The 26,365-nt window shown below is 37.0% G+C and overlaps 1 protein-coding gene across 1 annotated transcript in view; it reads right to left on the bottom strand.

Moving 5' to 3' along the window:
• RSRC1 (arginine and serine rich coiled-coil 1) overlaps window positions 1–26,365 on the bottom strand; it is a 151,920-nt gene that overhangs the window by 120,984 nt on the left and 4,571 nt on the right. The window contains exons 3-4 of the mRNA XM_070753513.1: window positions 22,012–22,137; window positions 4,193–4,369 (exon numbers count right to left, since the gene is read on the bottom strand). Coding sequence (XP_070609614.1) covers window positions 4,193–4,369; window positions 22,012–22,137 — 303 coding nt within the window. The remainder of the gene's footprint in view (window positions 1–4,192; window positions 4,370–22,011; window positions 22,138–26,365) is intronic.

The raw sequence follows: 26,365 nt of genomic DNA, 5'->3' as shown, positions 1-26,365 counted from the left end.
TGAAAAGAAAAAAGAACTTTAAAGTGTATAATATTCTAAATTTAGAATTATTTCAGGAATGAGGTTCAAAGAATAACTTTCAATTAAACTGTTTTCTCATGGTGGGTAGCACCTAACTCAGAACAGCAATTGGTTTAATATGTACATGCATTGGTTATGTGTAAAATCTTTCTACTATGTCCTGTTCTTATTCAAGTTGCACTAAATAACTCTTCAAAATGACATATAGCTATAAAGAGAAAAGTTTCTTAGATCCATATTCCCTATACAGATATTTTTTTGATCCCTGTCTGATTAAATGAAAATTCAATCCCACTTAAAAGGTATATAAGGAATTAATTACATCAAGAACATTCCTTCAATTTTCATTCAAAAGCCTATTAGCATTGGCTCCTAACTTGTATAAAATTCTTGATTTCAATTATCATATACTAGTTGATCACTGAAAACAAAAATAATGTAATTTAATTGAATAATAATTATGAATATTATACAGAATAAAATCAGTCAAGAAAATATTTCATTAACTATTGAAATAATTATTTTAACATATTATAATATGTGGATTCAAAACAACCTGGGTTTTGTTTTGTTTCAAGAAAAGTCACATTAAAGTATTTAGAGTTGAAGCAATTTACGTATTAAGTGTGTGTTTTATTTACGGTAGTTAACAATCTGTTTCTCCAAAATTATTGGAAAGATTTCTTGTAGATAAATTCAAGAAGCTGTTTAATTTATTTACATATTTAATAAACTGGAAACTAATATTTTTTCAACAAAAACAACTACTAAATGATGCTCAGCAATAGTCAAGAGTAGCATCTGGAATTTTGTTTTTTTGCAATCATTACAAATAATTTTAAATATAATATGCTTTTTGTAATAACATTAAATTTATTAAAATTTCTACCTACCACCATTAAAAAAACTCGCTGCAGTACGTAATCTCTAGCAAAGTTAAGATTGTAATCATCACTTGTAGATACAACCTGGAAGCAATTCATTTCTTCAGAGAAGCTGACTCAGAAAGAAAGCTCAAAAGGATACATGTGCCCACATGTTCATGTGTATATATAAAGTAATAAATCAGAGACAGATGTAAGCACTAGATTTAAATTAATTTGCTTCAGACTTATGCACATTTTGACAATATTAGTATCAGGAGAGTAACTTAAGTATAACATTATAGAAATGCATTTACTTACCTCCAGACATGAAATACCATAAAAATAAAGAAGTACCTAACACAGTATAGTCATTTTTGGAAATCTGATAGATGACTTTTATTAGAATAAAAGGTTCCACTGAACACAAAGAAACTATTAAAATGATCTTTCGGGTTTTTGTCAATGAAAAACATCTGGTTAAATTATGGTCCTGCAATAAATACTCTTTTCTTCAATAAATCATAATGTTGATGTTCCAATTATCCATTTAAACCTAGCATCCCTGCTATATCATATACAATTATCTTAAGAAGCAAAAATGACCCCTTATAAACAATATAAAAACCCCCAATAACTTTCCACTGAATGTAACAATTTTAGTATTTAAGCATTTTAAAAATAAAATTAAATAGATAACATTTGAGCTTATTGTTTGATTAAATGAAGGAAAGAAAATGATACATAGCAAAATAATCCAGCGTAAACCATTTGCCAGAATTACTGAATCTTGGGGGTTTTAGTACTCTGTGAGCTTGGTAGTTTTCATTCAGATATTTCATTGCTAAACTAGATAACATCAATAATTTTAGAAGGGAGTGTGGTTTGCTCTTATTTTTATATACTAATTGTATAGAGAAAAGTACATAGTATATATAAATAAATTCAAACACAGTCTTTTCTAGCACTGATGTTACCTAGTTTGGAACATGAATGAAAAATCTGCAAGGAAACCACCAAACTCAGAGAGCACCAAATTCAGCTGAGCTACAAATATTTTCTTCCTATCATTATTGAACATTAAAAGACAAAAAAAATTACTGAATTTACAACACTGCCATATGACAAGGAATGATCCAATCTGATCATCAAATTTCTATAGGTTTTAAAAACTGTCCTATCCATTTCAACAAACATGATTGGGAGTATTATTAGAGTAGGCAAAATGAGCGGCCTAGTATAATACAATAGGATGGATGGATAGATAGATAGATAGATAGATAGATAGATAGATAGATAGATAGACAGATACCATGTAAAAAAAGTTTTTAATAAGTATAATATGCAGTGCAAATTTAATGCTCTTCTTTCAAAGTAAGTACCGCTATTGCCTATTGCTGCCTATCTATTGCCTACTACTGTCTTTGAGTCTTCGGAGAGGGGCGGCATACAAATCTAATAAACTATAAACTAAAACTATAAACTATCTATTAGAACAGGAGTGTCAAACTCGATTTCATTGAGGGCCACATCAGGGTTGTGTTTGATCTTGGGAGGGCTGGAGGGCAAGGCCAGGATGGGCGTGGCTAGCTCAAATCAGTTGTATCACGGGTGCTGTGGTAGCCTGCCAGAGAAAATGAGCTCCTAAGTTCCATTTTCGGCAGCAATGGCCTCCTGCAAGCCTCTGCCAGTGAAAATGGAACTTGGGAGGGCCTCACATGGCCCCCATCAGCTCCATTTTTGGCTGTGACGGCATCCAAAGACACCAAAGGCCGATCTTTCACTAGAAATTGAGAAGAGAGCAGTTTCTGTTGAACACCAAACCTGATGCTTGCTATTATATACCAGTCAAAATCTAAATAAATTATGGTTTCATCTGCTTTTATTTGATATATTAATATATTCTTTGATCATTTATTTATTTAGTTATTTGGATTTCTAGGCCACTCTTCTCCATAGACTCAGAGCAGCTTACAAAAAAGGAATAAATACAATATGAAACATGTAAGAAACCCAAACATTAAAACTCATCTAAATCTAGTCTAAAACCCCAATTATTAAAAATAATCATCCACATTCATTCCATCACAATCATGCATTCAGCCGGAGCAGGATGGCAATGCTCAACGGTTCCAAGCCTGCCGCCAAAGTTTTTAAAACCTTAAAAATGTGAGGTTTTAAAACCTTAAAAACGTGAGGTTTTAAAATCTTTAAAAAGGCCAGGACGGTGGGGGCTTTATGAATTTCTGGAGGGAGTTGATTCCAAAAGTACGGAGCCACCACAGAGAAGGCTCTACCCCTAGGTCCAGCCAGACGGCATTGATTAGCTGATGGGACCTGAAGAAGGCCAATTCTCTGGGACTTGACGGCCACTGGGATGCACCAGGCAGAAGACAGTCCTGTAAGTAACCTGGTCCTAAGCTACGTAGGGCTTTATAGGTCATGACCAACACTTTAAATTCCATTCAGAGACCAATCAGTAGCCAATGCAGCTTGTGGAGTGATGTTGAAATATGGGTATACCTTGGAAGGCCCACAACAATTCGCACGACTGTTTTTTGTCCTAACTGCAGTCTCTGAACATTCTTTAAAGGTAGAGGGCATTTAGAGGGCATTGCAGTAGTCGAACCTTGAGGTGATGAGGGCATGAGTGACTGTGAGAAGAGACTCCCTGTCCAAATAAGGCTGCAAGTGGTGCACCAGGCGGACCTGTGCAAACGCCCCCCTTGCCACAGCTGAGAGATGGTGTTCTAAACTCACTGTGGAACAAGGAGGATTCCCAAGTTGCAGACCCTCTCTGAGGGGGTCAAAAGTCCTCTCCCCCAGGGTAATGGACGGATAGATACAGTTGTTCTTGGGTGAGCGGGGGGAACCCACAGCCACTCCATCTTGTTGGAGTTGAGCCTGCTGACACCGATCCAAACCCTAACAGTCTCCAGGCTCCGGGACATCCCCTTCACTGAGTTGATCATATTATGGCATTACCTCTTGTATTTTCTATTTAAAGATAAGGATTTGGCCTAAAAGGTGATCTTCCATTTACACCAGTTTTCCCTCTGTCTGCAAGCTCCTTATCATATCAATTTGCAAAGGCCTCCATTCTTATGAGGCATGAACAGGAACAGTAGTAGAAAAGCCTCAGTAAGAACATTAAAAAAGCACTGCTGAATTAAATCAAAGGGCAACCATGCAGTCCCACATCCATTTCCTTACAAGAGCCAATTAAATTTCTATGAAAAGCCCAGAAAATGAAATATTATACAACAACATTCAAAATAGCTTATTTAACATGCTTCCGTGTTACCTACCCACTTTTGTTGTAATGATGCTCTTTCTCTTTTCCTCTGGATCTTTCCTTCTCCCTTGCTTTCTCTTTATCTCTGCCTTTACGTCTTTCTTTCTCACGAGACCCACTACGGGTTCTCCTGTGACTGGTTCTTTCACTGCTGCGACTGTATGATCGTTGTTGGGGTCTGGAATGCGATCTACAGTTAGAAAAATCAACAAAAAGAATCATATCGAGGAAGAGCTACAAAAAACCAATTACAATAATTATATTACTGATATCCACTTATTCTTAAACTTAGTTTGTTCACAAATGTGTACTTTTTAAAAGGTGCAGATAAAATAAAGCATGTGAAAACAAGCCTTAAAAAAAACCATTTTCTTCAGAACAAGGAGAAACAAGAACAGGGAACCATAGCAGAGTCTCATACCAAAGAAAGCTCCAGAATAAGCCACATGAACTAGCTCATAAAAGAATAAAAATGCACAAAATCACAAAAAATGTTTTGATAATATCCTTAATTTAGGATTTTTCAAACCAGATCCAGGGAACCCTATCATTCTGTCAGAGATGAAGACATCCTCTCCCCCAAAAAGAAACTTTTAAACACAGCCCATTTTCTATCACTCAAGCATTACCTTTGAACAGTTTCCTAGAATTTGTTTTAAAATTAAGGGGTTCGTCACCTTAAAAATGTCTGAAAATCCCTGCCTAAGTTAATAATGGGAAAAGTTATAATTGTATTTTTTTTATCCTTTTACAATACATATACTCCTTCTGAATCCTGTCCGGAAGAGTAAAAGCTAATCTTGCATTATATGGGATATTCAGTAAATACACAAAAATAGGACTGTAGAAACATAGAAACAGAAGACTGACGGCAGAAAAAGACCTCATGGTCCATCTAGTCTGCCCTTATACTATTTCCTGTATTTTATCTTACAATGGATATATGTTTATCCCAGGCATGTTTAAATTCAGTTACTGTGGATTTACCAACCACGTCTGCTGGAAGTTTGTTCCAAGGATCTACTACTCTTTCAGTAAAATAATATTTTCTCATGTTGCTTTTGATCTTTCCCCCAACTAACTTCAGATTGTGTCCTCTTGTTCTTGTGTTCACTGTACAGTGATACCTTGTCTTATGAACTCAATTGGTTCCAGGATGAGGTTCGTAAGGTGAAAAGTTCGTAAGATGAAACAATGTTTCCCATAGGAATCAATGGAAAAGCGATTAATGCGTGCAACCCCAAAATTCACCCCTTTTGCCAGCCGAAGCGCCCGTTTTCGCGCTGCTGGTATTCCCCAGCAGGTCGGAGATGGGGTTTCCCAGCGACGGAAGCCTCAGCGAAATCGCAGCATAGCAAATGCGATTAGACATATCCATGTCATTATATACCTCTTGATTTAAAGTAGTTAACAAAATATTCCATTATATCTTAATTATCATGTGTAGTCAAAACTATAAGAACTTATGTTGCTTTGATCAAACATCACTACCAGCAATGTGCTCAGTCCTGGGCAGGTACTGCAAAAAGCATTCAGATAAATTGAAACAATTTCAAATGCGGGAGTTCAACACTGACTGGACTGATGATAAATTCTATCTCTCCCCCCCCACCTTGCTCTGTGCTCTCCACCTACATTTGTTATCATATTATGTATTCTCTTTTAGTTTTGTTTACAATCTTCATTTTTTTCCTTTTTATTGTTGTAAACATCCTAGAGTAGCCCCAGTGAGATGGGGAGTAGATAAATGTGACAAATAAATCAATAAATTTAAGAAATGTCAAAGAAATTGATCAGGCTTATGATCTGATCTAGGCAAGTCCAAGACAGAAGGAATGAAATCACTGGAGATGTTTGCCTTGATTTAAGTTACAAGAATTTGGATGAATGTTTATGTAGTATTAAAAAATTCCCAATTATTATTGTTAAAATCAAATTCCAAACTATTAATCTATAAAAGTAGCATGGTAATTAGGAATGATTCATTAATGTAGAATATTATTGTGTCTAATTTATAGAGCAGACAGATGCTTTGAATCACTTAGCATCTCTAGCTATTGACACCATATATGCAAGATTCCACCATCTAAACTCATAAGCAATCTCTTTATTTCTTGAGCAATTTGCGCATATTTTTTTAAAGGCTGAAAATATCTTATAAAGGACTATCTAGTTATTGTAAAGCAAGTTCTGATTTGCTAATTTCTTCACAAGTAATTAATTAAAATATTAAATATTGAACAAAATATCTTGCAGTAAATTTAACATCTGCTCATAAGCATAATTGGTTTTGCAAGAGCCTTATGTAGTCAAAACACTAACCAAGTTGAAACAAACAAAACAGATTTTTAAAACAGGTCTGGGAAAATCTGCATTTAATTAGCAGGTAGGCATCACAACTGCATAACATTTTAAACATTGGTATTTATGAAGTAACAGAAGATCTAAGAACTTTTTAAAATGGCGTTTATTGTTCAAATAAGAACTGTGCTGCATACTAAAGTGATTTAGGTCCTATAGAGCTGCTTTGAAAAAGATCATAAATGGTGAAAGAAAACATGTGGAAAAACTGTAAAACTAGAAAGATTTTGCGACAAAAAACAGATCTGCATTCCATAATCAAAAGGAAACTATACTTAATTAAATGTACACTACATCTGCAATATCATCCCAATAAAGAGAGAAGCTACTAATTTTCATTGTTCTGCAGTGAATGTGGTCATTGTCATTAAATATTCACCCAAACATATTACATTAAACAATACATTCATTAATCTTTTTTAAAATTCCACAATTTAAAAACCATTGCCACATATACCATTTTTCAGAGAGGTAACAATAGTTGGATCTTTTTCCTCCTCTGTTGTGGAAGACAGGTTAAGTAAGTTAAATTATACCCACTGGAAAACAAAACCAATTGCATTGCTATATTTTGAGAATCAAATCAATCAATAACTAAATTTTGTCTAATAATAGCATTAGTTATTAAAATTAAACAAAGATCCCATTGTTTTCAAATAATGGTGATTACAAACTTATTAGGGAAGAACAAAGAACTAATTCAAAATTAGACAGCAACAGCTAGAGAAAAGAACTGACAGAATTGCACATTCAGTAGCGTATCTGCTGCTATCTCATATTGTTCAACATAAAAGTAAACATACTGAATGAATTCAAAGTTTTGACTCTTCCACAAAATTTAGGCTTAGCACACCAGCATACCATAGAATCTGGGTTGGACTGAAGAAGTAACATAGTAAATGTGTATGAATATTTTATTGAAAGATATTCCATACCAATGCTGTTGTTATATTATTGAATCTTATACCTTTTATCTAATCCAGTCTAGATAACTGAATTCTTTATTCTATCTAGTTGATATATTTCTTAAATCCAGCCATCAAACCTAAGAAGTTTTCCAAAGAACTGATATTTAACTATTATTGGAATCTTACTAGTACTTCTCAAAATCACATTCAGAATTATTGTTGAATGTATAATAAATAAAATATGTAAACTAGTCAATTCAGAAATAAGAAATATATGAGTATATATAGAACCATAATAAAGTACCTGAAACTCACAGCCCATAAACACATTCATCAAAATAGTCAGTACAGCTACTGTACAGACTACATCTTCCCAAGCCTGCTGGCAAGAAGCATGTCTAATAAAGGAGAATATTTGCCTCTTAGGATCCTTGGTGCTCCCTGGAGTTGATTGTGTTCTTTCAGATGATGATGATGATTGTTATTATTATTATTTATTAGATTTGTATGCCGCCCCTCTCCGAAGACTCGGGGCGGCTCACAACAGTAATAAAAACAATATAGTAGTGGAACAAATCTAATATTAAAAAACATATAAAACCCTATCATTATTTTAAAAAACCAAACAGCACATTCATACCAAACATAAAACAAAGTATAAAAAAGCCTGGGGAAAAGGTGTCTCAACTCCCCCATGCCTGGTGGTATAAGTGAGTCTTGAGTAGTTTATGAAAGACAAGGAGGGTGGGGGCAGTTCTAATCTCCAGGGGGAGTTGGTTCCAGAGGGCCAGGGCTGCCACAGAGAAGGCTCTTCCCCTGGGGCCCGCCAAACGACATTGTTTAGTCGACGTGACCCGGAGAAGGCCAACTCTGTGGGACTTTATCGGTCGCTGGGATTCGTGCGGTAGCAGGCGGTTCCGGAGGTACTCTGGATGTTTTGTTACTCAAACTAGATGACATCATCAGTGCTCTGAGGCATGTTTTTGACTTGCAAAAAACCAGCAGAATCAGGGCAAATCTGATCTCCGAAAATATGATGTTCCACATTGTGGGTGTCACAGCAAAAAAGACAATCTCCATAAGTCCTACAAAATGACATTCCTATGGCAATGAGATTTGTAACATGCCTCATGGTCAACCTGATTGGACAGGTAAATGATGAGATGGTTCCCTCAAATATCTGAATTAGTTGCATAATTGCCCTAGGATGCAGCATTTTTTCAATTGTGCTTAATGATGAGTTTCAATTCAAATAAAACGAGAGCAGAGGTGTCAAGCCACTATCACCCCCAGTTTAGTGAAATTCACAATACATCATGCGACAATAACGTGATGCCGCGAGTTTGACATCATGAACTAGAATTATTTTGGATAAATCTAAAACTATTAGATTGTGTTATTAGTTACAATTTGTCAGCCAATCAAAATGATGTTCCTAAGTGAATAGCAACATAATCATACTTTGAAATAAAGTTTGCAATCCAGACCATAATATGACTTTTGTTTAAGACTACAGGGTGTACTCAAGATGAAACTTATAGTTTTCTGAAACTGATGCCTGCAGATATGCAGGACATATTGATTAATGTGATGGACGTGTAGCCTAATATAAGCTCTAAATTGAAATTGACTGTGATTAAGAAATTTTCTGAAAAAAGATTTGTTGTGGTGTAACAAATCAAATGGGATAAATGTATCTTTATAAATTTGGCTATTTACTTTAAAACCTCATATACTTTAAACTTTATGATTTAATCATTAAAGCATTACAACAGAAAGGATAATACTGAATTAATTAATTAAATCTGCTGTGTGTTTTACTGCTTAATATGTGGCTTGCCTTACATAACTTGACAAGATCTTACAGATGGTCATGATTACATTAGCAGGACAATACATACATTGAAAACTTTTACATATGCTCACCTAATGGCCTACCATATTAAATCCAATAAAGTACAATAGAACAACTATATAGCAGGCAACTAGGAAAGTTCTTCAAGTTAGCAATTGTGTATATTGTATATATTAACAACTCAAACAGCACACATATGTACATATATGTACAAAACAAGTATAAATATGATTAGTTATCTTTGAATAAATGTCAGAATTCAGTATGGCTGCCTTTTGCGTCTAGTCTTAATGTTTAACTGCAATATTTTTTTTATTCATGAAAGCTCTAAAATGTTGGTTTGGGGTAGAACTTTTACTCAGCAATCCATTGGGAATAAGATAACTGTGTTGAAATGTATTGCAGTGTTTAAGCTAACAAATGAATGAATAAAGGTAATCTATAGGAACATATGCCATTATAATGAACTTGTTAAAGGATCTATAGGAAGAATATTAGTGGTACCTGGAAAAACTAATATAGCACAAGAGAAAGCAGTGATTAAAGAATACTAACTCATATGGAAATCCAAACATAGTGACAGACACAATTATTTTACTAATTGCTAATGAATATAGTAAAGTGATTTCAAAGGAAAAAGTTTGCTTGGACTACTTCAGGTTTTGACCTCTGTACGAGCAAAAGCATTTCAAACTGAAGCTCACCAAAACTGATTAACGACACCAGTCAAGGCCAGTATGTAGTTGAAGCCTTTTCCATCTATCATATGGCCCAAAGGATGGTTAAATGAATCTTAAAATGGCTACAAACTGCTCAGCAATAACATTGAGTCCTGTCAATTAGAAATAATTAGGTAGTCATTTTGGTGGTAAGTCTTTTTAAGTGCATACATAATGATGCAATGATGCTTATTAGCGATCTTGTATAAGCTATGCTCAAACAGTGTGAAATAATTATGCAACTCACAAAGCCTTGCAATTCTCTGTACTTCACCTTAATGCATTTAAAAAACCACTTCATTACCTCCAGTAATTAATCCTCGATTAATTACAGGAAAAGCCCAGTTTACTATGCTACGTTTCTAATTATCTTATAAATAGTTATGGTTTTAATTAATGTGTTCATTAAGCTGAATATCTTTCTCAAAGCTATGCTCAGAGCAAAGGTTCTACTTTTGAGAGAAAAGGCCTAACTAGCCATAAGGCGAAGCTATTTTGGATGTATTTGCTTTTATTTTAATATATTCAACTTCTTAATTGGCATTTAAAATGTAATTTGGAAAAAATTCCAGAAGCTTACATAAGGTTTTTCCCCCTTATCTGCAACCAAAAAGCTTAATAGTTTTAATAGGCAAACTTTTAACACATATTTGATATACCCAGGAATCAGATTCTAAGTTCTAGACACCAAATGAATTTAATAAGCTGTAAGGCATCTTTACAACAACAAAAACCAACAACTCCCTAGCCATCAAGTGAATTTTACCATTTAATATGTAATTGGAGACATTTAGCAACTTTGTATAATTAAGTGAAAATATGTTATTTGAATAACTGCATTCTACTCTGAAATCTGGTAACTTTTGAAATACAGAAAACGCATTATCAGTAATCTAATAGACGCACATCATTTTTCAACTAATAGCTCAATTTAGGTGACATGTCAAACTATGTTAATGGCAACGTAATCATGATTTAGAGTAACAACCTTGTTCACTAATCTAGAGATAGTTAGCAAACTACACCTTTCTGATAACTCTTGTTGAAGTTCAGCTGGGATGCTCCGCTTGATACCCAACTTGATACCCTGCTGCTTCATATGATAAGGAGCAACCAAATTTAAGTTGCACAAAATCCCACATATGGGCAAGAGACTTTGTAGATAGGTATACTCTGTGCCACCTTTACTTATCAGAATTTAGAGACTAAAAGGTCTCAGAAATCCAAAGGTCAAAGATCTGGTTATGTGGCTAGACTGTTTAAATTGGACTTCTTTCAAAGTTGACATTCCTGGGATTGAAACACATGCCAAGTCCTCTTATGTTTGGCTGGAAAATACATAGCACACACACTTGGTAATTTTGATCCTTATGCATTCAAATATCGGACTCTGGTTTTCCAAATTTAGGTAACATTTCTCTTACTCTGACTATTTCCATTATCTCTCTCTTCCTCCTCTACCTCCTTGAGTCTTTTGTTGTTTTTGTTGCTTTAGCTAAAAGGAAAAAAAGAGGAATGACATGGCTGTGCTGGAGATTTGATTGTCTTCAGTTGCCCAAGTGACAATTACAAGATGGGTACCTATATAAATCAATAAATACATATTGTTTGAGTGTGCATTTCTATTAATGAGGACCGTTGTATAGAAGAAAACAATAGCCAGCAAAGGGAAGAATCAGTTAATTTTATGAGATGCCTTATTTTATAGACCATAAATTTTAATTAATAGTTATTAATTCACTCAATTTAATGTTTTGTCCTATCTCTTGGCTATAATCTTTTACATTAAGTGCCCAACTCCAGTGGACTCCATACATTTTCTTTCTTTCTTTCTTTCTTTCTTTCTTTCTTTCTTTCTTTCTTTCTTTCTTTCTCTTTCTTTCTTCCTTCCTTCCTTCCTTTCCATTCATTCATTCATTCATTCATTCATTCATTCATTCATTGTTATTCAATTTCTGTTGCTGCCTATTTCGCTCCATGACTTTGGATAGCTTACAATTCAATATTACAATATAGTACATACTGCATGGCATACATAAACTTGCATATACCTACACACCCCATGCCCTTAATTATTGTAGAAGGGGAAATCTGCAGGATTGATTTTAAGTTCAAAATGGTGGAAAAGCTAGTTTTTTGTCAGTTTTTTTTCATCCTGCCTACTCTTCCTATGGCAGAAGCATCTACTGCTTCTCTCTTAAATTCAGGTGAAACATGGCTGTCATTACATTATAAACAAAAAAAATATTGTATGTATGTACGTATATACAGTATGTATCCATGTGCTGGAATGCACATCTATACAGTATGTTTTTTGGATTCCAGTCATATTGTTATCTTACAACAATGCTATTCCTCAATGAAAAAAGTCTGAAACTCATCAATTTTGATGAAATCATAAATTGCTCCACACGTTTTGACTTTTTCACTCTTCATTGTTCTGATTCCTCTCTTATAAATTCTTTTTGCCATGTTAATCATATTCCTTAATCTGGTGTACAAAAATTAAACTCATACTTACTAAAATAACTAGAGTAATAGTAGGCCATTCAAAATAATGGAATGTTCTCATAATAGTCTTAAAATCGAAATGGCTTTTGTGTGTTATCACATTGAATTAGGGTTTGTTTGTTTTTTGTCAGTTGCCAATCTTACACATATGACTGAATGGCTTTATGCCTCCTACAAATTTACTGTTTGCAGGCAACTGCAATCTAATATCATTAATTAATTTAACATTCTTATCACATAAACGTTTAGAGCATAACTGAAAAAAATTACTAGTTATATAGGAAAATTCTTAAATCATTTATTTTAGTTACATAAAAATTTAATTTTAGATTTACAATATTTGTGTCACACTAAAACATTTTAGGCGGCCTTTAGCATGTAACTAATAATGAATATGCAAAATGAAGGAAGATAAAGATTTTGCCATTTTTCATTTCCTAATATTCCGCTCACCTAGAATATATCATACATCAGAAGGGAAATACCTAATACTTGACAAATATATCATAAATCTGCAATATAATGAAAGATGCCATGAATATCATTTCCACAATTATATGTCTATGCTCATATCATCAACATATTGATAAATCAAATAAGTTACCATCACATAGACCTTCTGAATGATACATTTGTGCATGTCTTTAAAAATGTTCTAGATCTTCAGAATAACAACACATTCTGGTTTTAGATGCAAAAGATTTATAACAGATGTATTGTGCTGCATCCTAGGAATCCAATAATATAATTGTCATTAAATTTTACCAGCCAAATAGGAAAACACAATATTTCACTGGATACATTAAAACAAATGCTTTCACTGATATATTTTCAATATAATTTTCTAAAATTAGTTTTATCTTTAGCATAAGGTATATAAATTATGCAATACACGTTATGATAAATGGGGCTTAAATTGTTTAAAAAGATTAATATTGCTCCAACATTGTTGCTTTAATTCAAATAAAGCCTTGATAATTCAAAGAATTAAATAATGTAACGCTTATATGAGGAATGCATTTTGCACAATTAACACGTTAAAAATTAAAACATTAGCAAGAGTAATTCACCACTATATGCATCTATAATACTATATACAAAATTGTAATACCACCCAAGAAATCCATAACATTATAAAAAGAATTGCTGTATCGTAATCTTCCCATGGCAATAATTTCAAGCTGATATTATTAATCTCATTTCCTTGAATAATATCCATACTCTAGAGTCATTTTCGTTCTCATATTCAATATTGTGCATGCTTGTATCAAGATTCCTTTCTTCATATCCTGTCAGAGTATCAATCACTGCCTCCTGTCCACTCAATCCACATTTGATTTATCAGCCACCGTCTTTCTGGACTCCATAACTCGACCCAAACCATTTTAACAAGACATTGACAAATAGCACTCAGTATCACATCAACCTGTTCCACTTAGTAAACTAAGAAACACTAACTGTGACATCTCCACATAAGTATTCTATTCCATTCCCCAGACTGATGTATATTAATGAGGAGATGGCATTTGAAATGCTTCTCCCACATCAGCATCTAATATGATCAAATTAGGAAATAGAATGATTTATTAAATTTTGTAGAGCTGGATTTTTTTTATATCACTATATCTGTGGTTTCAGAAAGTGAGCTGTTACTTTCAATTTTTCTGCTGACAATGTGCCTGTATTTCTCAGATGAATTATTGTGTTTAAAAAGACTGAAAACAACAAAACGTTATTAAGCAAATGCCAGTAAAACAAAATAAATCTATTTTAAAATTATTAATTTAATGTAAATGTGGTTGTTCTGCTGAAACTTAGTTTGTGATTTTACATTATTTGCACAACCCTGTTTTATTGAAAGATAATTGTAAATCTATAGTATTATAGAGAACCTTAATTTTGATTCAGACTACATTTAAAATAGAATAAAAAACTGCAGTCCAAACATTCATTTTGGATAAAAGAAAAATACTTAAACACAAAAGAGAATAATTAAGAGTTAAGAGTCTGATAAAATTTACCAGCCCAACAGACTAGTTTACTAGTCTTAATTTTATAACCATGATTTCTATAAGAAAAATAGAACAATGCAATACGTAGTTCTTTAAAAACATACCAAATGAAAAATCTTGTGATTTTTAATCTTGAGTCAGTGTTCTGTATTCAAACAAATAAACCATTACCTGGCCAAATCTGTTAAAACAAGGTAACTTCTATAGTTGTAGAATCACAAGTGGCCCATCTCAAATTTACCCAATTCTATCTAGATATGAGAATGCAGAAAAACTACATAATTCATTTTTAATTTTTTTCTTCAAATATGAAATTTCCTTCTCTCAAAAGTGAAATTTCATTTAGAGAGGAAGCCCAAAATACTTTTAGGAGAAAAAAACAACTTGTTTTAAATATTCTTGATGGCTAAATACAAACTTGGGAATATTTCTTTTTAAAAATTAGTCACGTCTTAGAAATGTGAAAGGCTCTAAGTAAAATAATATACTTATCAAAAAAGGCTTTTCAGTGAACACTAAAATTGTTCTCTCCACTGTCTGAATGTCTTAGATTTACCATAGCTAAAATGCAGATAGATATGGGTGTTTAACACTACATGTTAATCGATGTACCAGCCATTTATATAACTTATGTAAGAATGGGAAGACAAATTATCTAACCTAAAATGGCACAAAACAAAAGCCAATCTATAAAGACCATATCATAATTTTGACAAATTTATAATTTATTTTGCTTTTATAAAGTTAGAGCTTTGTTCAAACAAATGTTAAAACATATTTTTAAAAAGAAACACAATATAAAACCTGACATAGAAAATAGCAAGCGGACAAGATAAAGTGTCTGCTGAAAATATCTATTAAAATACAGTAATACCTCATCTTACGAACTTAATTGGTTCCAGGACGAGGTTCGTAAGGTGAAAAGTTCGTAAGATGAAACAATGTTTCCCATAGGAATCAATGGAAAAGCCAATAATGCGTGCAAGCCGATTAGGAAAATCCAAAACATTAAGGCTTTTTAAAAAAAAGCTGCCGGCAGACGAAGCTGAGGCGAACGGAGTGGGGGGAGGGAAACCCATGGAGATCCAGAGGGGAGAATGGGGCAGGAAAGAGTGGAGAAAAACGGAGGAAACCCATGGAGATCCAGAGGGGAGAATGGGGCAGGAAAGAGTGCAGAAAAACAGAGGAAACCCATGGAGATCCAGAGGGGAGAACGGGGCAGGAAAGAGTGCAGAAAAACGGAGGAAACCCATGGAGATCCAGAGGGGAGAATGGGGCAGGACAGAGTGGAGAAAAACAGAGGAAACCCATGGAGATCCAGAGGGGAGAATGGGGCAGAAAAGAGTGGAGAAAAACGGAGGAAACCCATGGAGATCCAGAGGGGAGAATGGGGCAGGAAAGAGTGCAGAAAAACAGAGGAAACCCATGGAGATCCAGAGGGGAGAACGGGGCAGGAAAGAGTGGAGAAAAACGGAGGAAACCCATGGAGATCCAGAGGGGAGAATGGGGCAGGAAAGAGTGGAGAAAAACTGAAGAAACCCATGGAGATCCAGAGGGGAGAATGGGGCAGGAAAGAGTGGAGAAAAACGGAGGAAACCCATGGAGATCCAGAGGGGAGAATGGGGCAGGAAAGAGTGGAGAAAAACGGAGGAAACCCATGGAGATCCAGAGGGGAGAATGGGGCAGGAAAGAGTGGAGAAAAACGGAGGAAACCCATGGAGATCCAGAGAGGAGAATGGGGCAGGACAGAGTGGAGAAATACAGAGGAAACCCATGGAGATCCAGAGGGGAGAATGGGGCAGGAAAGAGTGGAGAAAAACGGAGGAAACCCATGGAGATCCAGAGGGGAGAATGGGGCAGGACAGAGTGGAGAAAAACAGAGGAAACCCATGGAGATCCAGAGGGGAGAATGGGGCAGGAAAGAGTGGAGAAAAACGGAGGAAACCCATGGAGATCCAGAGGGGAGAATGGGGCAGGAAAGAGTGCAGAAAAACAGAGGAAACCCATGGAGATCCAGAGGGGAGAACGGGGCAGGAAAGAGTGCAGAAAAACGGAGGAAACCCATGGAGATCCAGAGGGGAGAATGGGGCAGGACAGAGTGGAGAAAAACAGAGGAAACCCATGGAGATCCAGAGGGGAGAATGGGGCAGGAAAGAGTGGAGAAAAACGGAGGAAACCCATGGAGATCCAGAGGGGAGAATGGGGCAGGAAAGAGTGGAGAAAAACGGAGGAAACCCATGGAGATCCAGAGGGGAGAATGGGGCAGGAAAGAGTGGAGAAAAACGGAGGAAACCCATGGAGATCCAGAGGGGAGAATGGGGCAGGAAAGAGTGGAGAAAAACTGAAGAAACCCATGGAGATCCAGAGGGGAGAATGGGGCAGGAAAGAGTGGAGAAAAACGGAGGAAACCCATGGAGATCCAGAGGGGAGAATGGGGCAGGAAAGAGTGGAGAAAAACGGAGGAAACCCATGGAGATCCAGAGGGGAGAATGGGGCAGGAAAGAGTGGAGAAAAACGGAGGAAACCCATGGAGATCCAGAGAGGAGAATGGGGCAGGACAGAGTGGAGAAATACAGAGGAAACCCATGGAGATCCAGAGGGGAGAATGGGGCAGGAAAGAGTGGAGAAAAACAGAGGAAACCCATGGAGATCCAGAGGGGAGAATGGGGCAGGAAAGAGTGGAGAAAAACGGAGGAAACCCATGGAGATCCAGAGGGGAGAATGGGGCAGGAAAGAGTGGAGAAAAACGGAGGAAACCCATGGAGATCCAGAGGGGAGAATGGGGCAGGAAAGAGTGGAGAAAAACGGAGGAAACCCATGGAGATCCAGAGGGGAGAATGGGGCAGGACAGAGTGGAGAAAAACGGAGGAAACCCATGGAGATCCAGAGGGGAGAATGGGGCAGGACAGAGTGGAGAAAAACGGAGGAAACCCATGGAGATCCAGAGGGGAGAATGGGGCAGGAAAGAGTGGAGAAAAACGGAGGAAACCCATGGAGATCCAGAGGGGAGAATGGGGCAGGACAGAGTGGAGAAAAACGGAGGAAACCCATGGAGATCCAGAGGGGAGAATGGGGCAGGAAAGAGTGGAGAAAAACGGAGGAAACCCATGGAGATCCAGAGGGGAGAATAGGGCAGGACAGAGTGGAGAAAAACGGAGGAAACCCATGGAGATCCAGAGGGGAGAATGGGGCAGGAAAGAGTGGAGAAAAACGGAGGAAACCCATGGAGATCCAGAGGGGAGAATGGGGCAGGACAGAGTGGAGAAAAACAGAGGAAACCCATGGAGATCCAGAGGGGAGAATGGGGCAGGAAAGAGTGGAGAAAAACGGAGGAAACCCATGGAGATCCAGAGGGGAGAATGGGGCAGGACAGAGTGGAGAAAAACGGAGGAAACCCATGGAGATCCAGAGGGGAGAATGGGGCAGGACAGAGTGGAGAAAAACGGAGGAAACACATGGAGATCCAGAGGGGAGAATGGGGCAGGAAAGAGTGGAGAAAAACGGAGGAAACCCATGGAGATCCAGAGGGGAGAATGGGGCAGGAAAGAGTGGAGAAAAACGGAGGAAACCCATGGAGATCCAGAGGGGAGAATGGGGCAGGAAAGAGTGGAGAAAAACGGAGGAAACCCATGGAGATCCAGAGGGGAGAATGGGGCAGGAAAGAGTGGAGAAAAACGGAGGAAACCCATGGAGATCCAGAGGGGAGAATGGGGCAGGACAGAGTGGAGAAAAACGGAGGAAACCCATGGAGATCCAGAGGGGAGAATGGGGCAGGAAAGAGTGGAGAAAAACGGAGGAAACCCATGGAGATCCAGAGGAGAGAATGGGGCAGGAAAGAGTGGAGAAAAACGGAGGAAACCCATGGAGATCCAGAGGGGAGAATGGGGCAGGAAAGAGTGGAGAAAAACGGAGGAAACCCATGGAGATCCAGAGGGGAGAATGGGGCAGGAAAGAGTGGAGAAAAACGGAGGAAACCCATGGAGATCCAGAGGGGAGAATGGGGCAGGACAGAGTGGAGAAAAACGGAGGAAACCCATGGAGATCCAGAGGGGAGAATGGGGCAGGACAGAGTGGAGAAAAATGGAGGAAACCCATGGAGATCCAGAGGGGAGAATGGGGCAGGAAAGAGTGGAGAAAAACGGAGGAAACCCATGGAGATCCAGAGGGGAGAATGGGGCAGGACAGAGTGGAGAAAAACAGAGGAAACCCATGGAGATCCAGAGGGGAGAATGGGGCAGGACAGAGTGGAGAAAAACGGAGGAAACCCATGGAGATCCAGAGGGGAGAATGGGGCAGGAAAGAGTGGAGAAAAACGGAGGAAACCCATGGAGATCCAGAGGGGAGAATGGGGCAGGAAAGAGTGGAGAAAAACGGAGGAAACCCATGGAGATCCAGAGGGGAGAATGGGGCAGGACAGAGTGGAGAAAAACGGAGGAAACCCATGGAGATCCAGAGGGGAGAATGGGGCAGGACAGAGTGGAGAAAAACGGAGGAAACCCATGGAGATCCAGAGGGGAGAATGGGGCAGAACAGAGTGGAGAAAAACAGAGGAAACCCATGGAGATCCAGAGGGGAGAATGGGGCAGGAAAGAGTGGAGAAAAATGGAGGAAACCCATGGAGATCCAGAGGGGAGAATGGGGCAGGACAGAGTGGAGAAAAACGGAGGAAACCCATGGAGATCCATAGGGGAGAATGGGGCAGGAAAGAGTGGAGAAAAACGGAGGAAACCCATGGAGATCCAGAGGGGAGAATGGGGCAGGACAGAGTGGAGAAAAACAGAGGAAACCCATGGAGATCCAGAGGGGAGAATGGGGCAGGAAAGAGTGGAGAAAAACGGAGGAAACCCATGGAGATCCAGAGGGGAGAATGGGGCAGGAAAGAGTGGAGAAAAACGGAGGAAACCCATGGAGATCCAGAGGGGAGAATGGGGCAGGACAGGGTGGGAAAAAACAGGATGAACTCAAGTCTGGAGGTCGGGCATCCCAGCGGCCGGCGGCAGGTTCGTAAGGTGAAAAAAGTTCGTAAGAAGAGGCAAAAAAATTCCGAACCCTGGGTTCGTATCTTGAAAAGTTCGTATGACGAGGGGTTCGTATCATGAGGTACCACTGTACCTATTCAATTTGTAATAACATAAGACACTGGTAAACAAATAACTGTTCAATTCATTTACAGATGGGGCTTATTCCACATAAGCAAATACTTTACTAATATTCATTATATACTTGCTAATGTTCATTCTGAAAAATGACAACCAGTTTATATGCCACTATTTATCCACAAATGCATATATATGCTCTTATATAGATATCCAAGGTTTTCCCCCCCTGACCTCTCACCAAAATGTACTTCAACTTAAGTATACTTTTTTCTTGTTCACTCCAACAAGTCTGCCTATTTAAAATAGTTTAAATAAAATTTCCGGCAGTCCCTAGCTTATGAATGTCCACTTCAAGGACAATCCCTACATACAGGCAGACTGCCTATTATTTAAAATGGCAGAAGTGTTCTCTTTCTTTGAGAAAGTGCTGAAGCTGTACACTGCTCTCAGGAACCATTGAATCCATGTGTTTTTAATATATAGCCTGTTTCAGGGGTTCCTGAAAGCACTGTGCGGCTTCAGTACTTTGTTAGCTTAAGAAAGGACAATGTTGTCCACTATTTTTAGTAATAGGCAATAAGCTCTGACTTAAATACAAATCAAACTTAAAAACAGAGCTAGGGAATGGAACTTGTTCTTAACTTGGGGACTGCCTGTATCTCCCTTCCAGTTGACTGGTCTATTGATTTTGATTAAGCTGTATCCCTCAATTCTTGTACTCGTTCATCAATTTTGTCCTATCGATAATGCATAAGAGTAATAACAACAGAGTTGGAAGGGATCTTGGAGGTCTTCTAGTCCAGTGTTTCCCAACCATGGCAACTTGGAGATATCTGGACTTCAACTCCCAGAATTCCCCAGCCAGCATTTGCTGGATGGGGAATTCTGGGAGTTAAAGTCCAAATATCTTCAAATTGCCAAGGTTGGGAAACACTGTTCTAGTCCAACCCCCTGCCCAGGCAGGAATCTCTATACCACTTCAAACAAATGGTTATCCAACATCATCTTAAAAACTTCCAGTGTTGGAGCATTCACAACTTCTGGAGGCAAACTGTTCCATTGATTAATTGTTCTAACTGTCAAGAAATGTATCCTTAATTTTAAGTTGCCTCTCTCATTGTTTAGTTTCCACCCATTGCTTCTTGTTCTACCCTCAGGTGCTTTGGAGAATAGGTTGACTCCTTCTTTGTGGCAATCCCTGCGATACTCGAACACTGCTATCATGTCTCTCCTAGTCCTTCTTTTCATTAAACTAGACATACCCAATTCCTGCAATTCCTGTTGTTCATATGTTTTAGCCTCCAGTCCCCTAATCATCTTTGTTGCTCTTCTCTGCACTCTTTCTAGAGTCTTAACATCCTTTTTACATGCTGACGTCCAAAACTGAACACAGTATTCCAAGTATGGCCTTACTAAGGCCTTATAAAGTGTTATTAAGACTTGTTAAGTTGTATTTACCTTTCTGAATTAACACTTGCTTTTCCTATCTTCCCTCCATGCTTTACAAAGAAAAAATATTGAGTTTTATACCCTGACTTTTTCATGTATTTGTTTTCGCTCCTAGTCTTATTCTCAGTACTTTTGCATTTCCAGACTCTTGTTTTCCTTTCTCCAATATTCAGTTTAAGGCTCTCTATATCAGGTTTACAAAGCACCTTTTATACATTCTTCCCAATTCTCAGGAGTGCCTCTCTTATCAAGAGTCACTCACCTCAGAAATAAGACCTATTATCAAAGATGCACCTTTGAAGAAGGTGCTTTGGGACATGCTGGAAGATATACAAAGTACACTTTTGAAGGATTTGCAAATATCTAATAATAGATACAGAGGTATGGGAGCATTGCTTCTCTTTAATGCTGTAGTGGCATTACAGTAAATGTGTTAACACTGCAAACATTTGCTGAGTCAATCATCTGCACCCTTCTGAAAAGCATTTTGGGGGGAAAACTGATATTTTTTTACCCTCAAATGGTGATGCACCTGGTTAGGGCTGGAATTACGGTAATACCCAGAAACGTGATTACTTTTTAAACCTGATATTATCTATATATGCTATAACCACGTACTTTGTATAATGGATGTTGCAATAAAACTGGTTTTATATCAAGTCTAAATAATACATATGGACAAAGGAACTCCAAGTTAAACCACAATAAAAATACAAATCAAATAAATTATTATTAATATTATTATTAATATAAAAACTATATAAAAGTCAAAACACTTCAATCTTTTGCAATTAACTTCAAGATTTATAATCTTGAAGTTAATATAAAATAACTATTTAATGTATATTAAGACTTCGGAGTACAAATTGAAAAACATTTTATCTGGGCAATTGTTATTTTAGGGGAAAATTGTCATACCTTCTTGATCTGCTTTTTGATCTTGATCTCTGAGACCGATATGACTTTCCTTGTGTTCTTGATCGGCTGTGACTCCGTTTTCTTTTGGACCCATATGAAGAACTGCTGCTTGATCGATGTCGTCGCCTCAAATAGATATCAGCAGAAAACTCACTTACAATGAATCATTGGGGTATTTTTTGCATAATCACGTAAGTTAGTAATTATTTATTTATTTATTTATTTATTTATTGGATTTGTATGCCGCCCCTCTCCGCAGACTCGGGGCGGCTAACAACAGCAGTAAAACAGCAGTATAACAGTATATAACAAAATCCAATACTAAAAATAGTATTGTAGTATTAACCATTAACCAATAGTACCGTAAATATGGTTAAAAAAACATACATTCCAAAATATATACTGTATAGGTAAAGTAAGCAAAAATAGTTATTATTATTTTTTCTTTAGGCTAAATCCAACCAATTGAAACAATATACAGATTCCAGAAGACCTTTGGAAACTCAAAAAATTTAAAGAGGATTTTTAAAGTAAAATTATAAACTACCTAAAAATATTTTTTAATAATATGATATAATGTTGGTCAATGGAAACATTATTTAAAATGTATTAAGGTACTTTGAATGTATGTTGGAAATGTAATTTATCATGCTGAGTGGACATATAAAAAAGCTTTAAATGTGTGCATTCAAATATGTATCATTAATTCAAATGATGTTAAAGATGATATACAATAGAAACCAGAGATTTTCCCTTTGGGAGTGATGGACACGCAGTGGTAAAAACTTATGGAACTTAGCTTTTATATATGATAACAGCAACAAAACTTTCATATGCACAAGATTTGGAAAGATTTGCCATTGCCTACCATTGAAGAGTGAATAGTAAAGTTAATGGAGTAGGCTAGAATGGACAACATTGATAGCTTTAATTAAAGAAAAGACACTGATTACTTTTAATGCTGATTGGAAGCCCCTTTGGACTTTTTGCACTTAAAAGAATAAATGAAATTATAACATGAGGATTTAATAGAAAAAATAATAGCCAATAGAAAAATTGAAATTTATGTTGTGAACTTAGAGAAGGAGCTTACAGGTAGCGTTTGATTTACGACTGGTCACTTAGCAATCATCTGAACTTATGAAAGAACCCCTAAAAACTACTTATGATATGTTCAAAGTTATGGCTGCTACAGCAGCAAAGGTATTCACCTTATGACTAATTGCAAGAAGACTGCAGAGCTCACCCACCACCCATCTGGCCCTGCTGGGTCCCTACAGTCACTTATCTCCCCAAGAGAGAGATGTGGCTGGTTATAGCAGTGATTTTCAACCTTTTTTGAGCCGTGGCACATTTTTTACATTTACGAAACCCTGGGGCACATTGAGCGGGAGGGCGGCTAAAAAAAGTTTGGACAAAAAAAATCTATCTCTCTCTCTTCCTCCCTTTCACTCTATTTCTTTCTTCCTCCCTCTTTCTCTCCCTTCCTTCCTCTTTCTTTCTCTCTCTCTCTCTCCATCCCTCTTTATTTCTCTTCCTTCCTTCCTCTCTTTTTTGCTCTTTCTCTCTCCCTCCCTACCTCCCTCTATGTCTTTCTCTCTCTCTCCTTCCCTCCCTCTCTTTCTCTCTCTCTTGCTTTCTTTCTCTCTCTTTCTCTCTCTCTCTCTTTCTCTTGCTTTCTCTCTCTCTGAGCTTCACGGCACACCTGACCATGTCTCGCGGCACACTAGTGTGCCACGGCACACTGGTTGAAAAACACTGGGTTATAGCATTTGCTGATTAGTTGGAGCTTGCAACTGTCCAGTTTCCTTCTCTCCGAGCTAGCCAGGGAGATCAGACTGACTTCAACTTACAAGCATGTCTATAACTTCTCAAGGTTCCAAGCCAATCCTTTCAAATTTTTGTACGGGATCAAGAAGACAAGCTTCTGTATGTCCATGGGTGCCATAAACTAAAAGTAACCTAATCTAACCATTTAAACTTTTCAATGCTGGCTTCCAGACTTAATGTGAAATACTTATTTCGCTAAAATTATTAAAAACAAAGAAAATAATCAAACTTTGTTGATACTGCACAGAAAATAGCAGGGATCTGAAAATGCCCCCTCACAACTTAATTCAGCAAAGCAAGCCATGAGCTTTGAAAATACCCTGGGTAGAAAAAACAGTAACTTTGCTGTAGTAGAAGAGCAAAAGTGAACATCAAATGATGCTTTCTCTCTCTCTCTCTCTCTTTACATATTCCGATCTGTGTTCAGTTATTTTATTTTACAAAATTAACATATAAAACCACCTAAAAATAAAACAAAAACAAATGTAAAATTTTTACTTTAATATATCTTAGGCTTGAAGGATATGCATGATCTATACATTGAATCAATCAATATATCCTCAAGAAACATATATTTGAAAATCATACAGCCTATTCTGCTGCAGTAACTATGAAGGGATGTAGCATTGTCTATATTGTATAGTCATCTTTTCAGCCACTTACTGTTAATGAGATGCTACTGATAACAAAATTTTCAGGTTGAATATGAATTTCTGTGGGAAAAACTATGCACATTCCATGGATTAGTTTTTTTAATAAAGAAAAAGAATAAATCCTGACATTAAAAGTTTAATAACTGTTAAAACTTTGTAAAACCTTTCATCCAAATTTTAAAAATTTGATCTAATTAAAACTGAATTAATGAATAGTGTAAAGATTTTTTTAAATGTTTCTCTTTGAACATAAAACTATTCTCCACTGTGACTCATACTACATACTATTCATCAGTGCTTCATATGCAGAACACAACATGGTTTCAGAGTCAAATTAGTTCACAGCATGCATTCTTGTTCCTCCAAAGTATATACCATATACCAGGGAAGATGAACCTTTTCAGCAAAGTGCTGAAAAGGTAGCGTGGAAACGTCACACACTCATTGCGGGCACCTTCCGGAAAAGCTGACCTTCCATGTTCTAGTGCGCATGCATGCCGGGTAATCAGCTGGCCAGCATGCATGCGAAGGCTGGTTTTCGGCATTGCCACAGGTGCGAAGGGTTCACGCTCCGGAAAAGCTGAACTACAGTACTGGGTTCTAGAGCATATGCATGCCCAATGATCAGCTGGCCATCACGCATGCACACAGTGGTTTTTGGCACTGCTGCACATGCAAAGGACAGCTGATCATCGTGCACATATACGTGCCAGAAACTCGGAAAATAAACAAGCAAGGCAGCTTGTGCCGAGCGACATGGCTTCGTGTGCCGTTTTGGGCACACATGCCATTACAGTAGTTCGTCATCACAGCTATATACTGTTCAGACCGCAGAACAGGGTAACAAAGTCAGTATGTACATATACTACTATGCCCCTAGTACGTCAGGTGTAATAGAAGGAAATATGCTACTGCAGGCATATTAATAGACTTTTGATAAAATCTGAAGCAAAGGAAATTAGGTAGCAATAAAAGCAGTATATAAAGTCAAAATTTTGTTACTGATTTGTCACAGTCAATCATTGGTGATATTTTCTTATTGTATTTGAGTAAAATAAGTAGCACATTTCCCACAAGAACCTTTCTCTGGGTGCTGCTATTTGTGGTTTTGTTGTATTTCTTACTTTTTAAATGTTTTAACATGGCCCAGAGTAACTGGCAGTTAGGCAGCATATAAATTTAATAAACACTTATAAATTTAATTTAATAAGTTATAACTGGCCGCCCAGTCAATCAGATGTTTAAATTGGATTTGACATTTCTTTCCTCCTATCAAGTCCTTCCCAAAAACTCAGGATAGGCAGATATTGATGTTTGATGGTGTTAACGGTACTATTACTTTATTTTATGGTCCCACCAGTTCTTGCTTACAGGCAAATAGTATTTCTTGCAGATATTCCAATGCACCATTGTACTATCTAATTAGGTGGCCCATTGTTTCTTCAGCTTCTTTGCACAGTTCATTGCATAGTTAGACAGATATTTATATTCAATTTGAATTTTTTATCTATTGGATACTTCCCAGCAACCTGGGATATAGAACTGTAGTTGTTTGATGGAATTAAAGATATTTTTGTAAGATGTAAACTATATTATTATCAAAAAGCAAAAGCCTTAATCATTCTCTGATGCAAACAACTATCCCAACCTCATTCTAACCCAGCACTTTCTGGCTTTCAAAAGGCTAAGACCCTAAATCAAAATCATGTGACCATAAGGGATGTGCAAAAAACTTCAAGGACTGACTGTAAGTCTTATTATTCAGTGACATCATAACTTTGATAATTGAATGAGTGGTTGGTAAGCAAGGGCAAGTTGTGTGGATTTAGTTCTTTCTCTAAAAAGATGCCATTTGTTAAAAAAAATTAATT

Source organism: Erythrolamprus reginae, chromosome 5 (assembly GCF_031021105.1).
Source record: "Erythrolamprus reginae isolate rEryReg1 chromosome 5, rEryReg1.hap1, whole genome shotgun sequence".
Taxonomy (NCBI): Eukaryota; Metazoa; Chordata; class Lepidosauria; order Squamata; family Dipsadidae; genus Erythrolamprus; species Erythrolamprus reginae.
Note: the sequence above shows the minus strand (reverse complement) of the source record. Positions and strands in the feature narration are given on the sequence as shown.